This window comes from Moschus berezovskii, chromosome 21, assembly GCF_049115385.1.
Source record: "Moschus berezovskii isolate FMDL1 chromosome 21, NW_MosBer_1.0, whole genome shotgun sequence".
NCBI lineage: Eukaryota > Metazoa > Chordata > Mammalia > Artiodactyla > Moschidae > Moschus > Moschus berezovskii.
Window position 1 is genome coordinate 24,848,650 of NC_142480.1, and position 25,583 is coordinate 24,874,232.

Sequence of the window (25,583 nt, forward strand, 5' to 3'; positions counted from 1 at the left end):
CCCCGCGCGGAGCCAGGCCGTGGCAGCGGGCGAAGCGGCGGCAGGCGGGGCGGCGTGGCGGCCAGAAGCGACCCCCCGGGGGGACCGAGCCTCCCCTCGCCGCCTTTGTAGTTGAGAAGGTGGAGAAGTGGCAGCCGGCGTGCTCGCAGGTGAGGGGCTCGGTGCGGTCACTCGGTAGCCGGCCGGCGCCGGCAGGGAAGTGTAGGCGAGCGGGGGAACAAAGCGGAGCGGCGCCGGGGTCCGCCCGCAGCGAGCTCCCTCGCGGCGTCGGGCCGGCCGGCTGCGCGCCGAGCACGTTGTGAGCCCGGCGGCGGCGGCGGCGGCGGCGGCGGCAGGGAGCGGGCGCTGGGGGAGGGGGCCGCCGCTCCCGCACCGCCCGCCGCAGGGCGTCCGGCCCCTTTGTGAGCCGGCGGCCGGGCGTGCGGAGGTGGGGCGGCTCCGCCGGTTCACTCCCCGGGTCGCGACAGCAGCCACCTCGGCTCGGGTGGCAGCCGCGGTGGGTCAGTCACACAAAAGGCAGCCGAGCTTCCCCCGGCACGCGGACCGGCCCACGCCGCCGCCGCCGCCGCCGAGCGCTCCCTACCTTACCGGCTTTCCTTTCCCTCCAATTTTGATAGGGAAGCGGGGCCGGCGCGGGCGGCCGAGGGTCCGGGTGAGCCCGCGGGCGGACGCGAGATGCCGCTGCTACACCGAAAGCCGTTTGTGAGACAGAAGCCGCCCGCGGACCTGCGGCCCGACGAGGAAGTTTTCTACTGTAAAGTCACCAACGAGATCTTCCGCCACTACGAGTAAGGGCCGGGCCGGGCGCGGGGGGTGCGAGGGAGTGTGGGGACTCCCTCCCCAGCGTCCTTTTGTCTCTCTCCTTTTCCTCGCCCCGGGCTGCTGGCGGGGCGACTCGAAAGTGACGGGTGGCTGCGGGCCCGCGTTTCCCTGGCCCCCCAGAGCCCGACCCGGTGACTGCGCGGGGCCCCCAGGCGGCCCGAGCGGCCGCGGCGCGCGTGAGGGACAGCCGGCCGGGGCGGAGGAGCCTTTGGTCCCCGCCGGCTGCGGGGACCGCTTCTGGTCGCGGCTGCCACCCGGCCGCCGAGCGGCGGAAACTCCCCGCCTCGCCCCTCCCCGCCGCGGCCACACGCGCGCTCCGGGGCCAGTTCCGGGATCCCCGCCCGGCGGCCGAGGGGATCCCCTCTCGGGTCAGCGGCACGGAGTCGCCGTCCCCCGGCCCGGGGAGGGAATCCCCGCCCCCGGGGGCAGGAAACGGCCGGGGCTGGGCGTCGTTCTCCTCGGTCAGGAGCGGAGCCTGACGTTGGAGCTGCCCCGGGTAGGGGCGCGGGTCGGGTGGGAGCGGAGTTGAGACTCGGGGCACCGGGGGCGTCCCCGACGGGCCGGGGGCCGTGGAGCGCGGGACACCAGATCCTCGGCCGGCCGCCTCCGGTCCCGCGCGGCTAGGCCTCGTAGTGTGCGAAGCGAGCCGTGCGCTCTGTCACCGCCTCTTCTCGGTGACTAACTCCCGGCCCCGGGGAACTTGGCGTCTCCGCCCCCGGGAGACCGGGTGAGGAAGAAGTCGGGCTGGGCGGGGGAGCAGGAGGGGCAGAGAGCCGGGCCCCGGGCGGCCCCTCGTTTTCACTTTCCCGTGGCCCGGAGCGCGGCGGTGGGAGTTGGGGGAGGGGGTTAAGACAAGTTCAACTCCAACCCTAACCAGCCTCCTCTTTATCCCCCCTGAGCATGTGGGCTGCCTGACATGTGCCACTCGCTATTGTTTTGATAAGAATCCCGAGCTGCTGCGTGTGTAGTTTCAACCCCTAAAATTTTAGTCCCTTGCCTGGTGTATCCCAAGAGATCGCCTTGTCCTGTGACACTTAACAACGGGGTGTTTCAGATCTCTGTGTTTAAGCAGGATCTCCAAGTGAGAACCTGAACTGATCAATCGCTGAAACAGCCGGACCCTCCCTTTTTCTTATGCTTTATCCTCTCCACTCAGGAGAAATCCCTTTGTGGCTTAGAAACCCAAGTGTTATAGCAACCAAATAAATTGTGTGTAGGAGGCACCTTTTCTGAGTGGGGGCTTGATGGAAGGAGGGCTTTAGGCATCTGCACCTGTCTGAGGAATGAACAGTGGTTAGAAATGACGTTTCCTTTAAGCTTTTATTTTTAAGTAAGTCTTCTTTTTCTCCAGCTCCACAGGAGTTACACGTAAACGTGTTACATCTAAAGACGTTTTTCAGCACACAATACTTTTAAATAAATAAGAGTGCACATCTTACTCTGCTCCTGTACAGACTTGTTTTGTTACTCAAATAGAGTTCACTCTTGTAACTACTTAAGTGAATTTGGATTAAGTAACTTGACAAGGATGTTGTCTTATTTTTAAAGAAGATTTAAGTTAAAATCCTTGGTAATTCTGAATTTTTTCACAAAGTTGTATTTAAAAGTGTCAACAAGGTAGGAAATGGGGTTAAATTTCAGACTTTTCTTCTTTCATGTAAGCAGTCATAATTTTTGAGACACTCTTCTTAGAAGGGAGCATAAATATGACCATTATCCTCTTTGAATTAAACACTTTTCAAATACTTAGGTTCTTGATAATTTATTGTTAATATAATCATGGAGAAATCCGAAATGCCAAATAAAGGAGACTTTTGGTATTCCAAACCTACCTTCCATTAATGTTAAGGAACTGCTTCCTTTGTTGTCTTATGACATTAACATTCAAAAAGAAAAAAAAAACTAGTTTTTTTGGTTTGTTTATTTTCTGTTTTCTCTGTGCTGAAGTGTTTGGATTTTTGGAAATTACCAGCAGTTTAGGGGTTAGGATTGGTTTGGGAGCAAAAATATTTAATCATATATCCTGAGCAAAGCAGAACTAGAGATGTTCTTGGCTATTAATGTTTATGACTTTGAATTGCAAAATTGGAAGAAGATTGCCATTTGTGTTAAAATTTATTTGAATTACTTTCTTTTATATGATTACAAAGAGATTTTTCTAAAAATGCATTCATGATGAATGGTAGTCTGCAGATTATGGTGATCTGACCCTTGCCACAAATCTGGAGAAACTGTGATGGAAGCTTCTGTTTTCACTAATTCATTAAATTACAAATTGATTTATGTGAATTTGTTTGAAGATTATCCTTTAAGTGCATAAATTTGAATATTCTTTTGTATTTGTCTAAAGATCACTATGCTTACCTATTTGCTCAGGTTTTTGATGTCTTGAATATAGTTTTAATCAGTCTCAAAGATTTTTACAACAGCTCCCACCTCATTCACTTCCCAGCACAAGGCAAAGTAACTGCCTCTAACTCTGGTTAATAGAGGTTGCCAGTGACCTTTTAATTGCTAAGTAATGCTTTGTCTATCTTACTTGATATTATAGCCGAACACTTCCTCCTTTGTCCTTCCAGCAGCAGTGGTCACCACCTCCATTTTATCTAGTGTAACATCTGCAGTTATTGCTCTGTAATGTAATGTGTTTGTTGCATCACATTGTCTCTTTTTCTGGACTCCGAATTCTTGGGGACAGGGACTATGACAAAGATGTATTCTTATCATAAGTATAATCACTTATACGGTTCAAACTCCTTTATTTATTTTTGAACTATATTCTCTTTAACTAATTGCTAACTCTTGTTTGACCTGCTTTCCACAATTAAAGAAGACCTAAAAAATAGCACATTAAGGCAAATGCATAAGCTAGAGTGCAAAAGAATGAAACTGAGCCACTGTCTTATGCCATAAACAAAAATTAACTCCAAATGGATTAAAGACTTGAACATAAGACCTGAAACCACAAAACTTCTAGAAGAAAACATAAATGGTAAGCTCCTTGACATAGGTCTTGGCAATGATTTTTTAATCCAACACCAAAAGTAAAAGCAAAAATAGTGAGACTACATCAAACTGAAAAGCTTCTGCACAGCAAAAAGCATTAACAAAATGAAAAGGCAGCCTACTAAATGGCAGAAAATAGCTGTAAATCTTATATCTGGTAAGGGGCTAATATTCTAAATATATAAAGAGCTCATACAATTCAACAGCAAAAAATAACAAAATAATTAGATTTAAAAATGGACAGATCTGAATAGGTAGTTTTCCAAAGAAGATATTCAAGAGCCAACAGATGCTTTACATCATTAATCATAAGGGACAGACAAATGAAAACTATGAGTTATCACCTCACATATGTTAGAATGGCTATTATTATAATATCAAAAAGACGAAGTATCCTATGGGGAGGATGTAAAGAAAAACGAACTCTCATGCACTGTTGGTAGGAATATAAATTGGTGCAGCCATTACAGAAAATAATATAGGGGTTCCTCAAAAAATTGCAAATAGAACTACCATATGATCCAGCAATTCCACTTCTGGGTATTTATCCAAAGAAAATGAAAACACTAATTCTTTTTTAAAAGATATATGCTGCCCCAGTGTTCATTGCAGCATTATTTCCGGTAGCCAAGATGAAGAAACAACCTAAGTGTCCACTGATGGATAGATGGGTACAGAATACACAATAGAATATTATTCAGTCTTTAAAAAGAACGAAATCTTTCATTTGCAACAATGCCTATGAACCTTGAGGGCATTATGCTAAGTGAAATGTCTGACAGAGAAAAGCAAATACTTTATGATCTCACTTATATATGAAACCTAAGGGAAAAAAATATAAGAATAGATAAAGCAAGCCAAATAAAGTACATAATTTACTCTCTTAAATAAACATTTATTCTATAATTTAGTTAGCTGACAACAATTTCATTAAATTTTTTTTTTTGGTCTGTGGAAATGGAATAGTTAGATCTGAATCCCAGAAATCCTAGTTTTGTAGGATAGGAAAATGATTTGTATTACCTAGTGATTTGAATCTCCTCAATAAAGTGACTTCTTTTTTTAGGCATTTAGACTCTTGGAATGTATTTCCCATCTTTATGTGAGTCACATTTTTCGTATACAATGCAGGAATCTCTTCCACAACATCACTGACAAACCAGTTTTATGTTTCAACCTGACTGTAATGAAAAGTGTGACTGGTTTATAAAACATCCTGTTTTCATTGTTCATTAGGTCTTCCCTTGTTGATTCAGTCCTTTCTGTCCTCTTTTTGCAGATGAGAAAGCTGGGATTGGGGTAAGAAGAATTAAGTCCAAGATCAGTGTCCAAAACTACCTATCTAGCAATTGGTGACTCTAGAGTTCTCACTCACATACTTAAGACTCTAGAGTTTCTGTTCTTATTTACCAACACATAATGCTTATTATATGTTCCCTGGTGGCTCAGATGGTAAAGCGTCTGTCTACAATGCGGGAGACCCCTGGGTTCAGTCCCTGGGTCGAGAAGATCTCCTGGAGAAGGAAATGGCAACCCACTCCAGTATTCTTGCCTGGAAAATCCCATGGACGGAAGAGCCTGGTAGGCTACAGTCCATGGGATCGCAAAGAGTTGGACATGACTAAGTGACTTCACTAATGCTTATTATAGAGAATTCTTCCTAATATTTGTTAAAGTTTGCATAAGTGTACACCAAAAACATAGGGACTGCTGCCTAGATCTTTGTGTAGGTACCACTATCTGCTGTCTGCTCAGATATTTGACTTTTTTACTACACCCCCAAGTGATTAAGTTCTAGATTTTATACGTACAAATCAGAATGCCATTAACTTACAGTGGGCAAAAATGTCCTTCACATAGACGAGTTCCCAAACTGATAATCAGCTATGTATGAAATCAACTAGATTTATCAGAAGGACATTCTGTGAGAAAAGGGTTTTCAAGGAAAGATGGATAATCTCAATAACTAGTGACTTCAAACTAGATGTTCAGCTTCTCTTTAGGAGTAAGTCTGCCACATGGTTCAGATACTTGGGTCTCGGAGTCCTTTTTCTGTGGAGGGTATAGAAGAGATTCCTAAATACTTTTCTTTTTTTTTTTTAGTAACTTATTTATTTTTAAATAAATTCTACATTAACAGTTAAAATTTCACCAAATGAAAAAAAATCTATAGACTACACAGTTGCAAAAAGCTACATTAAGTTATTTTACAACTGCCTCAAGATGCAAAAAGAAAAAAAACCCAATGCCATACCTAAGTTATCCCTCTCTCAAAATAATGCCATTTATATTATAAACCACAAGCTCCCCATCAAAAAACGGGAACTGCTTTTGTTAATTCATATATATATATATATGACTGTATCACTTTGCTATACACCTAAAACAAATGTAACACTGTAAGATGTAGTACAATATAAAATAAAAATAAGTAACAGATCTTTGGGGCTTTACACTGAGTTAGAGTTCCTGTCAGAGGGATAACAGCACCACAGCCGCACTGAATCCTCCTGAAGGAGGCACACGAGTGACTGGGTTACAAGAGTTACAGGAATTAGAGCTGCTCACTTCCCAGAAACTACAGCTCACAGAAAACCAACAAAGGCACGAGATACATTCACTTATGAATGTGTAAAACTCAAGAAAGTTCACATCACTCCTACAACATGTCAAAAGTGCCTCAGAATTCACACAATACCAACTTTCTCATGGTTCCGGTTAAATTACATACACATCCTAAATACTTTTCAAGTCTTAACCTTTTATCTGCTTCGCAGGCTACCTTGTTTCTCTTCTTCAGGCAGAGTATGTATATCAGTTACTTATAACAGGCCAGCCTGAAACTTAGTGGCTCAAAACAGCCATCCATTACAATTGCCCTCTATTCCTCGAGTTACCGTTGTGGGTTTTGCTGGCCTCTCTGTGCTCATTTAGCTCAAGTCAGGCTAGGCTGAGGCTAGATGGAGTGAGAGGTAGCCTCAGTCATATGTCAGGGACCTCAGCTCGGATGGCTTTACTGAGCTATAATTGACAAATAGAGATGTGAGATATCTGAAGTGTACTATGTGATGATTTAATATATTCATAGTATATGTGTATATTAAATGGCATTTCACACCATGTGGTCTTTCATCCTTAGAAAGCTAACTTGAGACCCTTGTCTCAGGGTTCCAGGAGGGTGATAGTATCTCTCAATGTCATTTCTGTATTATGTTGGTCAAAGCCAATCTCAAGTCTGGCTCAGATTAAATGGATGGTGAAATAGATTACACCTCTTGTGAGAAGAGTATGCAAGTCATTTCTAAGGAATCTGCACACCTTCAAAAACCCTCTTTGCATTTGCAACTAGTCTACCACTCTACTGTTGATAAGATTTTATGAATTTTGGGTGTTCGCTAATAATCCCTCTGCAGTTAATCCCTTTTCCTACCCTCTTTCCCAGTGCCAAACATTCTCTTCAAAGAGTCTCAAGTCTTATGTGTGTTCCTCTGGCGTTATTCCTCTACCATAAAAGTTATTCTTCTGGGTATTCTAGGATTTCTCCGCAAGTAGGATATCTAAACAATAAGGATTGCTGTTTATTGAGGACACATTTAGTATATTAGGCATATTGTATTATTTAATTTTCATATTAACTATTTATGGAACACATTATCCCTATTTTATAGAAAGAGAAACAAATTTAATGACGTTTGTATGAAGTACCCAAGTCATATTGTACAAGTAGCAAAGCTGAGATTCAGATACTTTCCTCTTCATTCACATGTGCATGCATGTGTGTGTGCTCAGTCATGTCCGATTCTTTGTGACCCCGTGGGCTGTAGCCTGCCAGGCTCTGTTCATGGGAGTTTCCAGTCAAGAATACTGATGGCGATTTCTTCCTCCAGAGGATCTTCCTGACCTAGGGATCGAACCCGCATCTCTTGTGTCTCCTGCATTGGCAGGTGGATTCTTTACCAGCTGAGCCACCTTTTAGATACACATCAAAGTAAATGCGGACTGCCAATGAGAAGATATTTGTTTATTCTTGATGCTATACTTTGGAATGTCTTTGGAGATGCTAAGATAATGTGTCCCCCTCTAGTGAGAAGTGAATGTGTGTCTATAACACAGTGATATAAATCACATATGCTGTGGAGCCAGTGTAATAGAAAGATAGACAATGGAGCTGAAAACTTCTGGGGGAATGAGGAAGCCCTCAAATAGGAGATAACATCTAAGTTGGGTCCTGAAAGATGGAGCCATCATGTTTCACCTTTGTTGATTTGTACTTAAGGCTTTAGTGTCTAGATTAAAAAATCTGTATTGCTATTCCTCACCTTGCATTCATGCAAAGTCACTTCAGTCGTGTCTGACTCTATGGACTGTAACCCACCAGGCTTCTCTGTCCACGGGATTCTCTAAGCTAGTATACTGGAATGGATTATCATGCCCTCCTTCAGGGGATCTTCCCAACACCAGGATCGAACCCTGGTCTCTTGCATCTCCTGCATTGGCAGGCAGTTTTTTTTTTACCGCTAGCGCCACCTGGGAAACCCATTCCTCACCTTAGTGTCATCTGAAGATTTTAGGAGCTTACCTTGTATGTCACTATCTAAGTCTGACTGAGACAGCACTAAGTGCAAAGTAATATCTTGTTAAAGTGTCTTTAAACTTTATTTTTTTTTATTAATTGAACTCCCCCTCACCAAAGCAAACGTAATTTTCCTCTTGCAGCTTTTTCTGTCTATAAGACATGTTTAGTCTACCATGCCCATAATTAGCACCTAATCTGCTCTTGTAACCCCTTCAGTGAAAGCAATTGTTAGACCAATCCATGATGTCTTTTTTAATAGTTACTGCTTTTCTAAGTTCATAAACCATACTTTCCATCCATTGCATGCCATATGCTGTTTTAGTCGAGTTATGTTAGTTTTTAACCTATGGCTGCGTTTTTCAGTTACTAATTATTTTGCAGATGGAGGAGCTTGCTTATGTCCCTTAGATTTTTTCTGCAGTTTTGTGCTGGATCTTTCTTGTTTTATGTCTAGTTAATAGTTTGGGCCATTAAATAAATAGAGTATGCTTTACATTTATCTTTTCTTAATTGTATTTGATTTCTGTTTTTTATGTCACTTCGTTCTTCACCTTATTCTACTAGGTTTTTAGTTTTCCAGATACTCAGCAAGTTAACAGAAATGTTGCCCTTAGAAGTGTGTTCTTACCAGTACTTGACCTGGTAACTCAGAAGCAATTTTTCCTTATGAAATAATAGTAAAGGGCAGGGGTCATCAAACAATTTCTTAAAGGGTCAGATAGTCAGTATTGTAGGCTTTTCAGGCTGTTAGGTGTCTGTTGCACCTACCCAACTCTATGGATGTAGTGAGAAAGCGGTCATAGGCAATACCTATATATATTGTGTTCAAATAAAAATAGAAAAACAGGTGGAAGTCTGGATTTGAACTCTGGGCTAGTACTATGCCCATTTCTAGTAAAGAAGATTGTTGAAGGAATGTATTATAGCAATCAGTTGGAGACATAATAATCTATATTAGTCTAAACTGATATAAAATAGTACTTTGTATTTTATAAATTTTTCCTCACAATAATAAAAATGTGCTTCTTGGAAGTTTTTCATTATTTATAGCCTTATAATATTGAAATTGAAGAGGCACTGTAACCTATCCCCTAGAGTTCAGTTTTATTAACAAAACCCCACACATTTGAATGAGTATGATGAATGGGTGAAGAGCAGAATTGCAAAAGTGGAAGTGAAGGTATATAATGTTAGAGATGGTGCCATGTTGGTAGGGGGTGTTGAATAGGGAGAGATAGCTTTACGCTTTATTTCCCCTTGCTCCCCACACCACTGTGGGAGTGTGTCCTGCCTCCCTCCTCCTAATGGTGGATTTTGTGCATAGCAGGGCTGTAATACATTGTAACAGCAGCTTTGTAGAATAGGTAAGCACAAAGGAAACAAACAGTGGAAACCCTTCCCAAGAGGCTGTGGAAACCTGGTGGAGAAAAGTAGCTCTCCATCCCTGGTTGCTGTGTATTTACATGTTTAGTGGAGGTTTGTGGTGCTTATACCATTCCTCTCCTTGGTACTGTGAACAGTGATAACAAGTCTAAATAACATTTATTCAGGGAGCTCAGCTCCCTGCTCTGTGATGACCTGGAGGGGTAGAATGAGGGATAGGGTGGGAGGGAGGCTCACGGATGAGGGGGGATATATGTATACATAAGCTGATTCTGATTCACATTTTTGTACAGTAGAAACTAACACAACATTATAAAGCAATTATACTCCAATAATAAAAAATTAATCAAAATAAATAAGTAGTGTTTATTGCAGCTCAGTCAAAAGTCTTCCCCCTGCCATGGCTGCAAATACCCCAGCCTGTCAAATACTGACCTACGATGGCTAGAGCTCTGTTGTCTAATGCAGGAGCCATTGGTTATTAAGAACTTGAAATGTCACCTGTCAGAATTAAGATGCACAATAAATGTAAAATACTTACTGGATTTTGAAGACTTAGTACAAAAAAAAGTAAAATATTTCTCTATTGATTACATATTGCAATATTTTGGAATATATTGAGTTAAATAAAATGTATTGATTTCATTAGTATTTCTTTTAAAGTTTTTAAATGAGGACCACAAGAAAATTTTAAATCGCATGTGTAGCTACCATTTTGTTTTTCTGAAACTAGTTGGGCTTCCCAGGTGGCTCTGTGGTAAAGAATTCACCTGCGGGTGCAGGAGATGCAGGAGACGCAGGTTTGGTCCCTGGGCTGGGAAGAGTCCCTTTAGTAGGAGATGGCAACCCACTCCAGTATTCTTGCCTGGAAAACTGCACATGGACAGAGGAGCTTGGCAGGCTACAGCCCATGGGGTCGCAAAGAGCTGGACGTGACTGAGCACAGGCAGAGACTAGTTAATGTGTAAAATAGCTAGATTTGAAGTATATTTTTCCTTAGCGTTGGGGCTTCCCTGGTAGCTCAGTTGGTAAAGAATCTTCCTCCAATGCAGGAGACCCCGGTTCGATTCCTGGGTCGGGAAGATCCTCTAGAGAAGGGATAGGCTACTCACTCCAGTATTCTGGCATGGAGAATTCCATGGACTGTATAGTCCATGGGGTTGCAAAGAGTCCGGCACAACTGAGCGACTTGCATTTCACTTCACTTCCTTACCGTTGACTGTGAATAAGGAGAGCTGATTGTAAAGTTGCACACAGATTTTTGACTGTGTGGAGATTAGCACCCCTTCTTCCTCTCTCCTCATAGTGCAGAGGTCACCTGTAGTATACTAGATAGAGCTTAAATTATTAGAATAGTTTATGCACATTAAATATGTGGCTTGGGAACCTATGTTTCTAAAGGAAAAAGTTTAAAACTTTTTATGAAGCTTTCTAAGTGAACTGCAGTTTTGGGCCGTAAAAATTGAATAAGACCTCTTTCAAGATCTATCTGTTCATTTTATTCTGCACTGTTGATAACCCTTGATTGGGTATGTCTCTTGGCTCTCACTTAGCTAATACATTATTTATCTGACATAGATTTTATTATAAAAATCAGATTATATTCATTGTTTTTTCTCTCTGACATATTTTTTCTTCAACTCTACTTTTCCATTTCATCCTAACTTTTAATGCCACTTCCTCCCAAAGGTGTTTCCTAGCAGTTCTTGATCTTTTGTGCCTGTCTCTCCTTCCTCTGAATTCCCAAAGGATATCTGCCTCTGTCTAGTAAAGATAATCACTTTTCACTTTGTATTTTAATGATGTGCACCCATTATCTCCATTACTAAAGGGTACATACTTCAAAAGGACTTTTCTTTGTACTGAATTAGTCTGGGCTTTCCAGATGGCACTAGTGGTAAAGAACTCGCCTGCCAATGCAGGAGACCCAAGAAACGCAGGTTCAATCCCCTGGATCAGAAAGATCCCCTGGAGGGAGGGCATGGCAAACCACTCCAATATTCTTGCCTGGAGAATCCCATGGACAGAGGAGCCTGGCAGGCTACAGTCCATAGGGTCTCAAAGAGTCAGACACAACTGAAACGACTTAGCATGCAGGCACAGTCATGTAACTTGGCTTCTGTATATTATCTCTTTAGATCTCACTTATGTTAAGATATAATTAGTTTCTCTTTACTTCTATAGGTTTTATTTTTTGTTGTTCTTGTAGACTACAGACAAATATACAAATGAAACTCTCTTAATGGAATTACTCAAAATCTTCTTTGGAAATCATACCCTACTGTAGGGGTAACCTGTACAGATATACTAATGAGGAAATACGCATGTAATAGTTTTTAACACTTTTTAGAATGACAGTAGAAGGAAAGGTGGATCTCAGGAAGGAGAAAAAGTTAGAGAATTGTGAGTTATGTTGGTTACACATAATTGTTGAAAAGGAGACCAAAATATAGAACAGGGCAAAATATTTACCCAAATCTTGCCACTTAGAGGCAACTATTGCTCATCTTTTTGCATATTTCTAACCTTTTCCATTTAAAAATATTTTTGTTACAAAAGCATGAATACTCATCATAAAAATTCAAATAGGGACTTTCTTGGTGGTTGAGTGGCTGAGACTCCACACTGTCCATGCAAGGGGCATGGGTTCAGTTCCTGGTCAGGAAACTAGATCCTGCATGCCACAAGTAAAGATCCTGCATGCCTCAACAGGGATCAAAGATCCCATGTGTTGCAGCTAAGACCTCGAGCAATCAACTAAATACTTTTAAAAATTCACACTATGGAAATATTTAGAATAACAAATTTTCTTTTCTTTCTTCCCAGTTCCTCCCTTTCTCCATAGAGAACATCTGTTTATGGTATTTGTGTAAATACAGATCTTTGCACATTTTTGCTATTATTATATTAATGCATGTGGAATTATACCATTCAGTGATTGAGTTTTTTCTGCTTAATATACCTTAGAAGTCTATCTCTATAATAGATCTCTTGCATTGTAAAAATGACCGAATTAAAGTTTTGAAGAGAAATCAGTGCCATAGTAAGAAATCCCAGCAGTGTAGAAAAACACTGAGTAGAATGGTCCGTTAATCCCGTCCCCATTCTGTAGCTGTTACCTTGATTTTTGTATTAATATAACATATAATATATTTTGTATTATAATTCCAGAAGTATTTTATGCTTCTTTAAGTCATTTCTCTACTTTCCTTCCATCTTTCTTTTTTTTATTATAACACAAGTGGACCATATTCTATATATTGTTTTGATAAGCTTTTTTTTAATATATTTACTTATTACATTTTTTTTGGAATATAGTTGATTTACAATGTTGTATTAGTTTCAGGTGTGCAGCAAAGTGACTCAGTTATACATGTATGTATATCTACCTTAGATTCTTTTCCTATAATAGGTTGTTACAGAGTATTGAGTAGAATTCCCATGCTATTCAGTAGATCCTTGTTAGTTATCTATTTTATATATAGTAGTGTGTATATGTCCATCCCAGTCTCCCAATTTGTCCCACCCACTTTTTCCATTGGGAACCATAAGTTGTCTTGGTAAGCTTTTACTTTGAAAAAAATATAGGATGGACGCAAACTGGAAAGTTGTCTTTTCTGTTTAAATTTTTTAAGAACTCTCTTACTGTTTAATGACTGAGTTTTCATTATATGAAGTACTATGAGTTATTTAATTTTTCTCTTACTGTTATATGCTTAGATTTCCCAGTTTTTCACTATTATGTTAAACCCTTTCAAAATTCATAGTCAAGTGCTTGAATTCAGTGTTTTGACTGCTTTGGAATAGAAAGCTTAAAAATTAGAAGGAAAAAGAAAGGCTGAGTTGATTTTGTGTCACTCAGTTTCAAAACTGATAGAAATCACAGTCCAATTTTGGCTGAATGTACCTTTAAATTGAAAACTATAAATGTCTAGTTAAATTTACTTTTTCTTACATTTGTATTAATGTGTAAATTGACCAATCCCTAAATTTTTGTATGACTTATATAATTCTGTATAAAGTTTTGCAATAAAGGCTCAATCCTTTGTCAGCTTTTAATATAAAACTTGTGAAATGATAGGTAATGCATTTTTGTTTTTGTTTTTGAATCAGTGACTTTTTTGAGCGAACCATTCTGTGCAACAGTCTTGTGTGGAGCTGTGCTGTGACGGGCAGACCTGGACTCACCTATCAGGAAGCACTTGAGTCAGAAAGAAAAGCGAGACAGAATCTTCAGAGCTTTCCAGAACCACTAATTGTTCCAGTTTTATACCTGACCAACCTCACCCATCGTTCACGCTTACATGAAATTTGTGATGATATTTTTGCGTACATCAAGGATCGATATTTTGTTGAAGAAACTGTGGAAGTCGTTAGGAACAATGGTGCAAGGTAAAGTACTTTTAATTTTCTCTTTTGATATACATACATTCACATTGCTCAGATTCAAAATACACAAGCAGAGGGAATGAGGAAAAGCTTGCCTTTTACTACTTTCCAGCTACAATGTTATCCTTGCCCCAGATAACCCTTGTGTTAACAGTTTCATATGTATTTTTCCAAAGCTGATTTTGGTATGGACCACCAAAAGCGTGTACACACATGCATACACACACACAGTCTCCTGCCCCTTTTAATATGAAAGGTAACATACTGTATTTTACACCATTTTTCACTCAAAATATCTTGAAGATTGGTCTGTTGCTTTATAAACCATTTTCCTTCTCTTTTTCATTTATTGTGTGTTCTATTATATCAAAGTTTCATCTCTCTTTTTTAACAGTAAAAAGATCTTAGATAAATATATCTACTATGTTGTCACTATGTTATCTATTAAATATGCCTATATTTCTTGCTGGGTTTTAGTAGTTCTTTGATGAGGACTACATTTTTGATAAGATGAAGAGAATTTTTGCTAAGTTCTCTTCTCCTTTACCCAGAAAAAAGTGAATTTTCCATATATGAAATTTAAAATGAGTTTATCTGTGGCACTAAGTTAAAAATTATCATTTCTTTTCTGAAATGTTAAGAATTTATGATTGGCTAGTCACTGATACTTATTATAGTAATCTTTATTTGCATTAAAACTTTTTATACCCTCTTTTGAGGTAGCGACTCTTTTGGGATGCCTTTTTTCACCTTCTTTGTTAACCTGAATACAAATTTATTTCTTTTTGAATTTTAAACTTCAGCAGCCAAAACTTATTATATATATTCTTAATTATATGTCAATAATTATGTTCTTTATTATCTTATTTTGGAGAATCATCATGAATTTATGTATAATTTCAGAATAATGTCTTTAATATAATCCATTTCACTTATTAAATGCTACTCTATATGAATGTTATAAAACCAAAAGATATTTATGTTTGAATTTGATTTTGGTGAATTACTGAATAAGTTCTTTTTTTAAATGTAGAAGTAAAACACGGTAAAAATTGAAGCATTTTTTGTCTCCTGACATTTAGTAAAAGACATATCTTTACTTTCAAGAGGAAAGATTGGTATGTCACCAGTAATCCCACCAAGAACATACCAATCTGTATCACAAAAAGGGCCTATTTGGGGATGAGGGCAGTTTTTTTTCTCCTTATAGTCATTATTTTATTTGACTTATGCAAATAGTATTTTTTAACTCACAAATCATTGCGATACATTAACCTTTAACACTAAGTTAAATACGGCTTACATCTAGGAATATAGTTGTTTAGTGAATTTTGCATAGCTTTTTTTAGTTGTACCAATTATCTTTGGCTTCAGATAGTTATTGCTTTAATGACAGTAGTAAACTTGGATACATTGTAGAAATGGGAAATCTGAGAGTCACAATTTTGTTGATTATTCATTAGAAACACACTTCTTCTGGCTTATGAAGCTTTTAAATGGTAAAGTATAAGAAATTGATATTTTTCTGAGTAATTTAAGGCTTTATTTTCATAATACATATTGGCTGTTCTTAATCTGAGTGTGAAAGGAGAAATCATTGATGACTCAATCTTTTTTTTGCCTTTAGCAGTTGGGTGGATGATAAGATGCGGAGGCCTCAGGAAGTAATACTGTTAGAGTCTAGCCTTCTTCACTGTCATCTCAGGCCCAGATATTTCTGATTGCTCTGATTTTGTCTTTCATGCACATACTGCTTAGGTGATTCATGAGTGTCACTTAGAGGGTAGATGCCAGTTATTGGGGATGTAAAAAGGATTAAGATGTCCGTTAAGAGTTCAGTTAAGGGAGAGACAAACATGTCAACTTGTGGGGTATTAAAAACAACATATAAATGAGGTGATTCAGGAGCAACCAGGTCCAGAGTGCCCGAAAAGGCTAGGCCTGGGTTTCCTACACTCACGCTAACACTGATTATTTTGGTCTTTTCATCTTTGCCAGATTTGATGATGTCTCAGTGTTTAATATGCTTTTCAGGTTCTTTCCTCATTTTTCTTTTGGTTTGTCTGTGATTAGTAGATTTGTGAGAGGGCTGTTATGAAGAATATTAATCTCTTTGTCACCTTATTGCAAATATTTTTGTTTCATTTTTTGCTTTTTTTAAAATGTTCAGTAAATGTAAAGTATGTATAAGGAATACTAGTAGAATTAAGGAATAATGAATAAAAATTCAATAAATACACATTCACCACTTGGTTTTAATAAAATATCTTTGTCTTTGATGTTTGTTTATAGTTTGAGAAAAAGTATAAATTTTTAGTTTTATTGGAAGCAAAATTGTGTGATACTGAAGGTTTAGGCTTTGGAGTCAGACTGACCTTGCTGGACAATGACATCTTTTCAGATTTTTGTGAGACTAAAATGAGAGCGTGGCTAGGGTGGGGGCGGGCACACATTTTTGAATTGCTATATAAATAGAATATAGTGGCATTTTACTGGGGGAATAATGCTGCTGTTGGCCCACAAGTCTTATATGGAAGTTAGTATTTTCCTTCTATTATTGGCTAGTTTTTCTATTACTTTATATTATAATTAAGCTTCAAGCCTGACTTGAGATTTCTGCAACTTTAGGTGCTAGTTTCTGCATACACCCTTATTTTTTCACCTTTTTCACTTAAATTTCAGTTTAAATAACTTTAAAATATATTAAACTTGACTAAATTTCCTTTGGTTGGAATTGTACCACCCCCATCTATTTATTATGGGCATGAACTTGGACAAACTCCATGAAATTTAAGGGAGAAGCCTGGTGTGCTGCAATCCATTGGGTCGCAAAGAGTCAGACATGACTTGGCGCCTGAACAACAACAACATGTATTTGTTACTTGTGCCCATGTCTCCTGCATTGGCAGGAGGATTCTTCACCAGTGAGCCACCAGGAAAGCCTTTGAATTCAGTTATGAGGTGATGATGCTACTGGTAAGGTTCTGGTGTCCTCCGGGTGGGCTAGGGCAAACCTAGCTTCAGTGATGAGAGAAGCGTCACATTGAGTTTCCTCAGTATCTCTGTTGACTTTAACTGCAGGATCCTGTGGCCTTTGTACCTAATTGTGTCTTGAGGCTTATCCTTAGGGGACTTATTTGGAGAATTCAATGGATTTCTCTGTGGCTGAGAAATAGCAGGCACTCACTATCTCCATGGGGATCCATAGGATCCACAGTATGAGATATCTGTGCTCCTACTCCCACTTGCCACTCTCTGAAAGTTGAAGTTAGGAGAATTTTCTTCCACAGTGCATATATTTTTATCCACCTTTGCTTTTAAAGTTTATTGAGACACACCGTAAAATTCACCCAGTGTACAACCCAGTGGGTTTTAGTTATGTGACTTGTTTCCACTATCTAATTCCAGCATATTTTCATCACCCCAGTAAATCCTGTACCAATGAACAGGCCCTCCCAACTGCGTTTTCCCTCATCCCCTGGCAACCACTAATCTGTTTTCTGTCCGTGTGGATTTGTCTATTCAGGATATTTCATATATATGAAATCATAAAATATGTACCTTTCTTTTCTGTGTTTGGTTTCTTTCACTTAGTGTAATGTTTTTCAGGTTCATCTGAGTTGTAGTATGTATCAGTATTTTATTTCTCTTTATTAATAAATTCTGCTGTATGGATCTATCATATATTGTTTATCCATTCATCAATGGATAGATAAATTTGAGTCATTTCCACTTTTGGACAATTATAAATAATGTTGTTACAAGCATTCCTGTACAAGTTTTTGTGTAGACATATGTTTACAGTTTTCTTGGGTATATACATAGAAGTAGAATTGCTCAGTCATATGGTAACTCTATCTTTAGCATTTAAGGCATCTTCCAACTTTTCTAAGCAGCTTCATCATTTTACATTCCTGCTAGCAATGTATGAGAGTTCCAGTTTGTCCACATCCTCACCAAGCCATACATATTTATTAATTATTATAAATGTGGGTTTTTTTTCATTTCTTTTTTTTAAAAAATTAATTAGTTTATTTTAATTGGAGGCTAATTACTTTACAATATTGTGGTGGTTTTTGCCATACATCGACATGAATCAGCCACAGGTGCATATGTGTCCTCTGCATCCAGAACACCCCTTCCTCTTCCCTCCCCACCCTATCCCTCTGGGTTGTCCTGGAGCCCTGGCTTTGAGTGCCCTGTTTCATGCTTTGAACTTGCACTGGTCATCTTTTTACTTATGGTAATATACATGTTTCAGTTCTATTCTCTCAAATCATCCTACCCTCGCCTTCTCCCACAGAGTCCAAGAGTCTGTGTCTCTTGTGCTGTCTTGCATATAGGGTTTTTGTTACCATCTCTCTAAATTCCATATTTGTGCGTTAATATACTGTACTGTTGTTTCTCTTTCTGACTTACTTCATTCTGTGTAATAGGCTACAGTTTAATTCACCTCATTAGAACTGACTCAAATGCGTTCTTTTTTATAGCTGAATAATATTTCATTGTGTATATGTACCACAACTTCTTTATCCATTCGTTTGCAGATGGACATTGTCCATCTGTTTTATTTTGCCATCCTAGTGCGTGGGCGACCCACTCCAGTACTCTTGCCTGGAAAATCCCATGGACGGAGGAGTCTAGTAGGCTGCAATTCATGGGGTCACTAGGAGTTGGACATGACTGAACTTCACTTTCCCTTTTTCCCTTTCATGCATTGGAGAAGGAAATGGCAACCCACTCTAGAGTTCTTGCCTGGAGAACCCCAGGGACGGGGGAACCTGGTGGGCTGCTGTCTATGGGATCGCACAGAGTCGGACACGACTGAAGCGACTTAGCAGCAGCAGCAGTGGGTGTGAAGTGGTTTCTCTTTGTAGTTTTGATTTGCATTTCCCTAGTGACTGATAATGTTGAACATCATTTTATGTGCTTATTGGTCATTTATGTATTTTCTTTGGAGAAATGTCTACTCTGGTCCTTTGCCCATTTTAATATTGGGTTATTTATCTTTATTACTGAGTTCCAAGAGTTCTTTGTGATTTTGGGTATAAGTCCCTTAGCAGATACGTGATTTGCAAATATTTGCTCCCTTTCTGGGAGAAGGCAATGGCTTGCCTGGAAAATCCCATGGACGGAGAAGCCTGGTAGGCTGCAGTCCATGGGGTCACTAAGAGTCGGACACGACTGAGCGACTTCACTTTCACTTTTCACTTTCATGCATTGGAGAAGGAAATGGCAACCCACTCCAGTGTTCTTGCCTGGAGAATCCCAGGGACGGGGGAGCCTGGTGGGCTGCCGTCTATGGGGTCGCACAGAGTCGGACACGACTGAAGCAACTTAGCAGCAGCAGCAGCTCCCTTTCTGTGAGTTGTCTTTTCATATTCTCGATGGTACCATTTGCAGCACCATTTCCCTTTGCTTTTAAGCTTTTGTGTCAAAAGCATCTGCCTTTTGTTTCTATCTCTGTTGGCAGAATTTAGTAGTGGTCCTAAAGACCTCTTCATCCATTAGGATTAGATTTACTGGAAAGAACATGCTACATTACAGAGAAGTGGATGAGTCCCTTCTTAGGCTGAATTATTTCAGTATGGGTACTCTGGATCTCCTCACTTCAGTATTCTTATTGTCTTATTTATCTTTAGATATCCCTCCCTCCTTTCTTTTTTGCATCTTATAGATTAGGTGCTTCCCTCCTCACCAGAACTTTCTGTTTTGAAATTAGCAATCAAGCTGACAGATTCTTCTAGAAGATCCTTTGTCATTTCTGTGTTAGATAAAGAGAACAACAGGCTACCTGACTGAACCACACCAGTTTAGTTCTTTATACGACCATCTGCATTACCACCAGCCTGCCTGCCAGTCATGCTGAAATGTGTTTCTGCTCCTTCCTTGGAGCCTATGGGAGAAGTGAAAGGATGGGTGGTCTTGTGAAAAAACCACCAAACAGTCAGGTCTGTGAATTCTTAAATAACTACCAGATGTTTGTATATACATTACATCAGCAGAAATGAAGCAGGGACTTATGGTTTCCATTTACAGGTGAGGAAACAGATCCAAAGAAGTTGTGATTTTTGGGGCGGTAATTTTTTTTAACATATATTTACTGATACCTGCTATTTACTTGCACTGTTCCAGACACTGGAGATTAAGCAGTGTACAGAACAGAGTCATGGACTGTCCATTCCAATCTTACAAGTCCTAAATGGTAGGATTTAAATTCAGATAGGCCTGACTTACAAAATTATTTCTTTCCCTGTATCACTGTGTCCTTGGTTTTGGATTCTGCCATTTGTGATTAGCTGTATGGTTCTGTGCAAGTGATTTAAACTCTAAGTTTCAGTCTCTTTTTCATGTGTAAAATGGACCCCTGACTTACAGGTTTGCCTCATGGGATAAAATGGCATAATGAATGTGAACTTTTAAAAGCTATATTAATATAATACTGTCTTCGCTGTAATTGTCTTGTTAGCATTTGAATGTGTTTATCGGTGGCCATGCAGTTGTATTTTTTTGTTTATTTTTAATTGAAGGATAATTTCTTTACAGTATTGTGTTGGCTTCTGCCATACATCCACATGAATCAGCCATAAATATACATATGTCACCTCCCTCTTGAACCTCCCTTCTACCTCCCACACCATCCCACTCCTTTAGGTTATAGAGAGCCATGTAGTATTTATTTTTGTTTGTTGGCACATGCTAGTAGTGATGTGAGGCTACAGTAGGCGCCTGGGACACTGTAACTTGGAATCAAATTTCTGTTACAACTCTGAAAGGAAACCCACAGTTAAGAATTTCAATCTCTTAGACGATATAGTTGTTTGTTTTTGAAGACAGTCATCCCACATTTTTATGTTATCTTCTAAAAATGCTACACAGGCAGATTTAAAATGCTATACAAGCAGATTTCAAGACATCCAAGTTTCAGCTAACTTTACCATCTTTTTTTTTTCAACCACCTTGATAACCATTGTTTCATGGAAGGTTGGGAGGATGATAAGCTAGAGCTCAAATTCTTGGATGATAAACTCCTCTTTTGTCCCTAACCCTAGAACTAGAGAATTAAATTAGGAAAAAGGAGGTAGAAATCACACAACAAATAAACATTTTGGACTGTTGAGTCATCATTCAGTGTAAAGAAACAACTATAGAGTTTGAAAGAATTTTTAAAAATGAATCAGAATTATAATTTTATATTTGGTTATTTTTTTTAGTTAAAGTAGGCTTTGGGCAGCTTGTTTTCAGGCATTTTACAAGCACAGTCAAGGTGTTCTGGGAGCTGAAAGATTCATAGGAAATGTGAAGCAACAGGTGTGAGAAGATACTTCTAAAAGTAGATATACTGACAGCAAGAAATGGCACGTTATAACAAAGGAGGAGATGGACTAAACATTAACTCCAAAATATACTGACCTGGCTCAGTATATACTTTGATAAAGTTTGAAGACAGCAGAATGGCAGTATGCTAGATGCTTTCATTTTAATTCTCATGATATTGATGGGTGACTCAGAACTTTTGGAAGGTTATTTGCATGTTGGTATTTACCTAAAGGAGTTGAAAACTTATGTCTACATAGAACCTGCACATAATTGTTTCTAGCAGCTTTGTTAATAATTGCCAAAAGTTGGAAGCACCAAAATATCCTTTAGTCAGTGAATGGGTAAATAAATGGCCCCACATCCAGACAACGGAATATTAATTCAGTGCTAGAAAGAAATGAGCCTTCAAGCATGAAAAGACATGAATGAACCTTAAATGCATATTACTAAGTGAAGCCAATCTGAAAAGGATACATATGGTAGGATTCCAACAATATGACTTTCTAGAAAAGGTAAAATGTGAAAAAGATCAGTGGTTGCCAGGGGTTGAGAAGGGTGAAAGGGAGATGAATAGGTTGAATTTAGAGGATGTTTGAGGCAGGAAAGATACTCGGTGGTACTATAATAATGGACATATTTTTCCAAACTGTACAGCCCCAAGAGTGAAACTTAGTAACTATGAACTTCAGGTGATAATGTTGGTGATTGTAGGTGCATTGATTGTAGCAAGTGTTACTTCTCTGGTGTGGGGTGTGCTGAAAGAGGAGGAGGTCATTCATGTGTTGGGGCAGGGAGTATATGGGAGATTTTTGTGTCTTCCTCTCAGTTTTGCTGTGAATCTAAAACTGCTCTAAAAAAACATGGTCTTCAAATTTTAAAAAGTTATATACTCTGCTTATTAAGACTGAACTTTCTCATTTTTTTTAAATCTGCTTTTTTTCCCTATAAAAATTCACATGTAGCAAAGAAAAGTAAAAGGTAAAGGCCTGGGATACATTTCCCAAATGCTCCTTTCAGAGGTAGCCACGGTCAAAAAAATAGTGCACAGTTTTTTGGGGGGTTTTTATATACAACACTAAATTTTTTTCTTTTAAAGTAACTTTTCCGGTTAGTAATGGTTTGGATAGCTTCTTATATTAGAAAACCATGCACACCGTTTCTAACTGATTTTTGCATAAACTAGCTAAACTATTTAAAAAGCTTAATTGGAATATTGCTTTTTCTGAGGGTGGAGAAAGTTATTTCGTTTGTTAAACCTTGTGTGAATTTGCTCTTTGAAAATAATGATCTGCATTTTCTTTCGCATAATCTGTGATCTATGACTTAATGACAGACCTTTTCTCCAGTGTAGGTTAAATCAGTACAAAAGCAGAATTGGATTTGCACTGAAGAGTTTCCCCTGTAGCTAGATTTTCCAAATACTATCCCCATACTATTTAGATTTAACATTTCTAAATGTTCTCTAACTAAGCGTAAGAGAATATAGTTCAGTATTGTTTTTAGAACTGCTTTGTAAAATGAAAATTATGAAATTCCTTTTCATCTTTCAAACTGATACCAATTTTGGCATGAAATAGGGACCAACCACCTAGTTCCTAGAACTCTTATCTATTCAGCTATCAAGGTGTATTCCCTGTGGCTTTCTATGTTGCATTGGTGGGTTGCTTCAAGCCCTTTAGTCTAATGAAGTAAGAAAAGATTAGTACATAAACCTAAAATATAGTGAGTAGGTACTTATTATATATTAGAATTGGAAATGAGAAAATGAACTTTTTATCTTTGAGCTCTTTTGTACTGCTAACCTAAATGATATTAGTGAATCATAATTAAAATGAATTAATATTAGGGCAAAGGGAAATACTAAATATATTGCGGAGAAAAGAGGAACATAAAAGGTGTAAGTAAGGAACAATACAGTTATTTTGATTTAAACAATATGTGCTTGGATATCAGTGACTGGATCCAGATGATATTAATCCAAGAAGTTTTTGGAAAAGGGTTTTTTGACTAGAAATTTGAAGACAGAGAAAAATAAAAATTAGCAGAAAGGATTGAGGGGGGAAGGCTTCTTATTTAGGTGCTAAGACAGAGTGTATAACTTTTATTGGGCACACCAAGCAGCATACGAAACTGCCCTGACCAGGGATCGAACCCATACCCCCTGCAGTGGAAGTGCAGAGTCTTAACCACCGGACCACCATGGAGGTCCATAGTATCTAAATTTTAACAACATATATTAGTTAATTTTATTATAGTTCTTTCAGATAAAGGCTTTCTGTTGGTCAGCTTACTCTGCTGCCCTTTTAAGGTCAAAGTTCCCGGTTCTTAGGCAAGGAGAGTATCCTAAGGAACATCCCCAAATTGATATTTCAGTCTTTAATTGCTGATGACCCTACTATGTTGATGATATAATTATTAATAGGGGAAAAAAGGCTATTTGGGACAGCTGTTTTTTCTTTGGAATTCTAAGTTAGTATGGAACCATATTCTTTAGGTGTATATTATTGTATATACCAGAGACCCAGACTTACAACCTGACTGCTGTATTGTTGCAAGCTTAACAGTTAAAATTTAGAATTTTTATTTACTTGTATAATAATGTAAATTGAGAGGCCATCCTGGGAAACATGTTTTATACCCTAAAAATCCCTATTAAGTAGTCACAAAGATAAATGAATTTGTCTTTCTAAACATGTTTAATTCAAATAACATAAAACTTCTGTTGTAAATTTTCTGTATGGACTTAACTGCCTGATGCTGAACGAAATAGTTCAGTTAAGTTTGGACTGATCATACAAATGTATTCATTTTCTTCAGTGTTCTAAGGAGCTTCACATTTGCACTGGCCGTTAGGAGCGTCTGTCTAATGCCTCTCAAAAGTCTTTGGTAAATATTGGAGGAGGGTAGTTGGTGCGTGTTTGCGTGCTGCTGCTGCTAAGTCGCTTCAATTATGTTCAACTCATTATGACCCTATGGACTGTAGCCTGCCAGGCTCCTCTGTCCATGGGATTCTCCAAGTAAAAATACTGGAATGGGCTGCCATGCCCTTCTCCAAGGGTGGTTGGTATGTGTGGCAGTTTCTTTATTAATCCCCTGTGCTAATGCAAAGTCCAAGAGTCAGCTGAGTCTCTGCCACGACTTATGTTCTTTATCAAGGGAGTCTTACTCATAGTAAGACAAGTGATAAAAATGGGGGATGGCAAGTAAATTGAGGTCACCTCTTCTCTTATATAAAAGGAAATCAATGTTTACTTCAGTTCATGTCGTGTTTAACTGATTAGCAGCTGGATGTCAGTAGAATAGTAGTAGTCCTGAAGTTCTTAGTTCACTGTGGCCAGAGAATATTAGAGATGAAGCTCACAAAAGAGAGGAGACTATAGCTACTTCTGCCCTGAAACCTCTTGTTAGGAATAAATGGGAAGTCCAGTTCTATGTGGTTGTTACACAGGCTCAGGTCTGGGAAATTAGAGGCCTTCTGAATAAAATCTCTTTCCTACCTCTTCTACTTCCTGTATGGTCTGTTCCATTTGGCCAATATAAGATCACAATGGTTTCAAATAACTGTTTTAAAAATGAAGTTATCTGTCTTTCTTAGACCAGTTCAGAGACTGTCCAAAAATAAAAGTTAAAGAGAGCCTAGAGAAATGACATAAGCTAAAATAATTTCCAGTGAACAGAAAAGGGGTGATAAAAGTACAGAAAAAATCTACTCATCACTAAAGGCCAGGCAAGGTCCTTTGTCTAACTTAAAAACATATGCCAAGAGAGTAATTCTGAGCAGATATTGGTACACCTTTTTAAAAATAAAGAGCCAGATAGGAAATAGATAGACTTCAATGTCCATATGGTCTCCAACACAGCCAGCCAACCCTGCTGTAATAGTGCAAAAGCAGCCATAGATAATATATACGTGAGCATGACTCTATTCTGGTAATTATTTAGGGACACTGAAATTTGAATTTCATATTATTTTCATGTGTCACAAAGTATTTTTATTTTAAGCCATTTTAAAATGTAAAAACCATTCTTGGCTCATAAACCCCACAAAACAGGCAGTGAGTTGAATCTGACCCTTTGACCATAGTGT

General features: G+C 39.1%; 1 protein-coding gene across 2 annotated transcripts in view; it reads left to right on the forward strand.

Annotated features, from left to right (window-relative positions):
- The first annotated feature begins 9 nt into the window (after positions 1–9).
- The window catches only part of BAZ1A (bromodomain adjacent to zinc finger domain 1A), an 86,592-nt gene continuing 61,018 nt past the window's right edge, over positions 10–25,583 (forward strand). The window contains exons 1-3 of one of the 2 annotated variants that reach the window (XM_055418235.2): positions 10–149; positions 618–788; positions 13,901–14,179. In XM_055418235.2, the coding sequence (XP_055274210.1) occupies positions 676–788; positions 13,901–14,179 (392 nt within the window). In that variant the 5' untranslated portion in view covers positions 10–149; positions 618–675. Of the gene's footprint in view, positions 150–617; positions 789–13,900; positions 14,180–25,583 lie in introns of those variants that run through there. The other variant, XM_088829493.1, reaches the window with a different exon arrangement.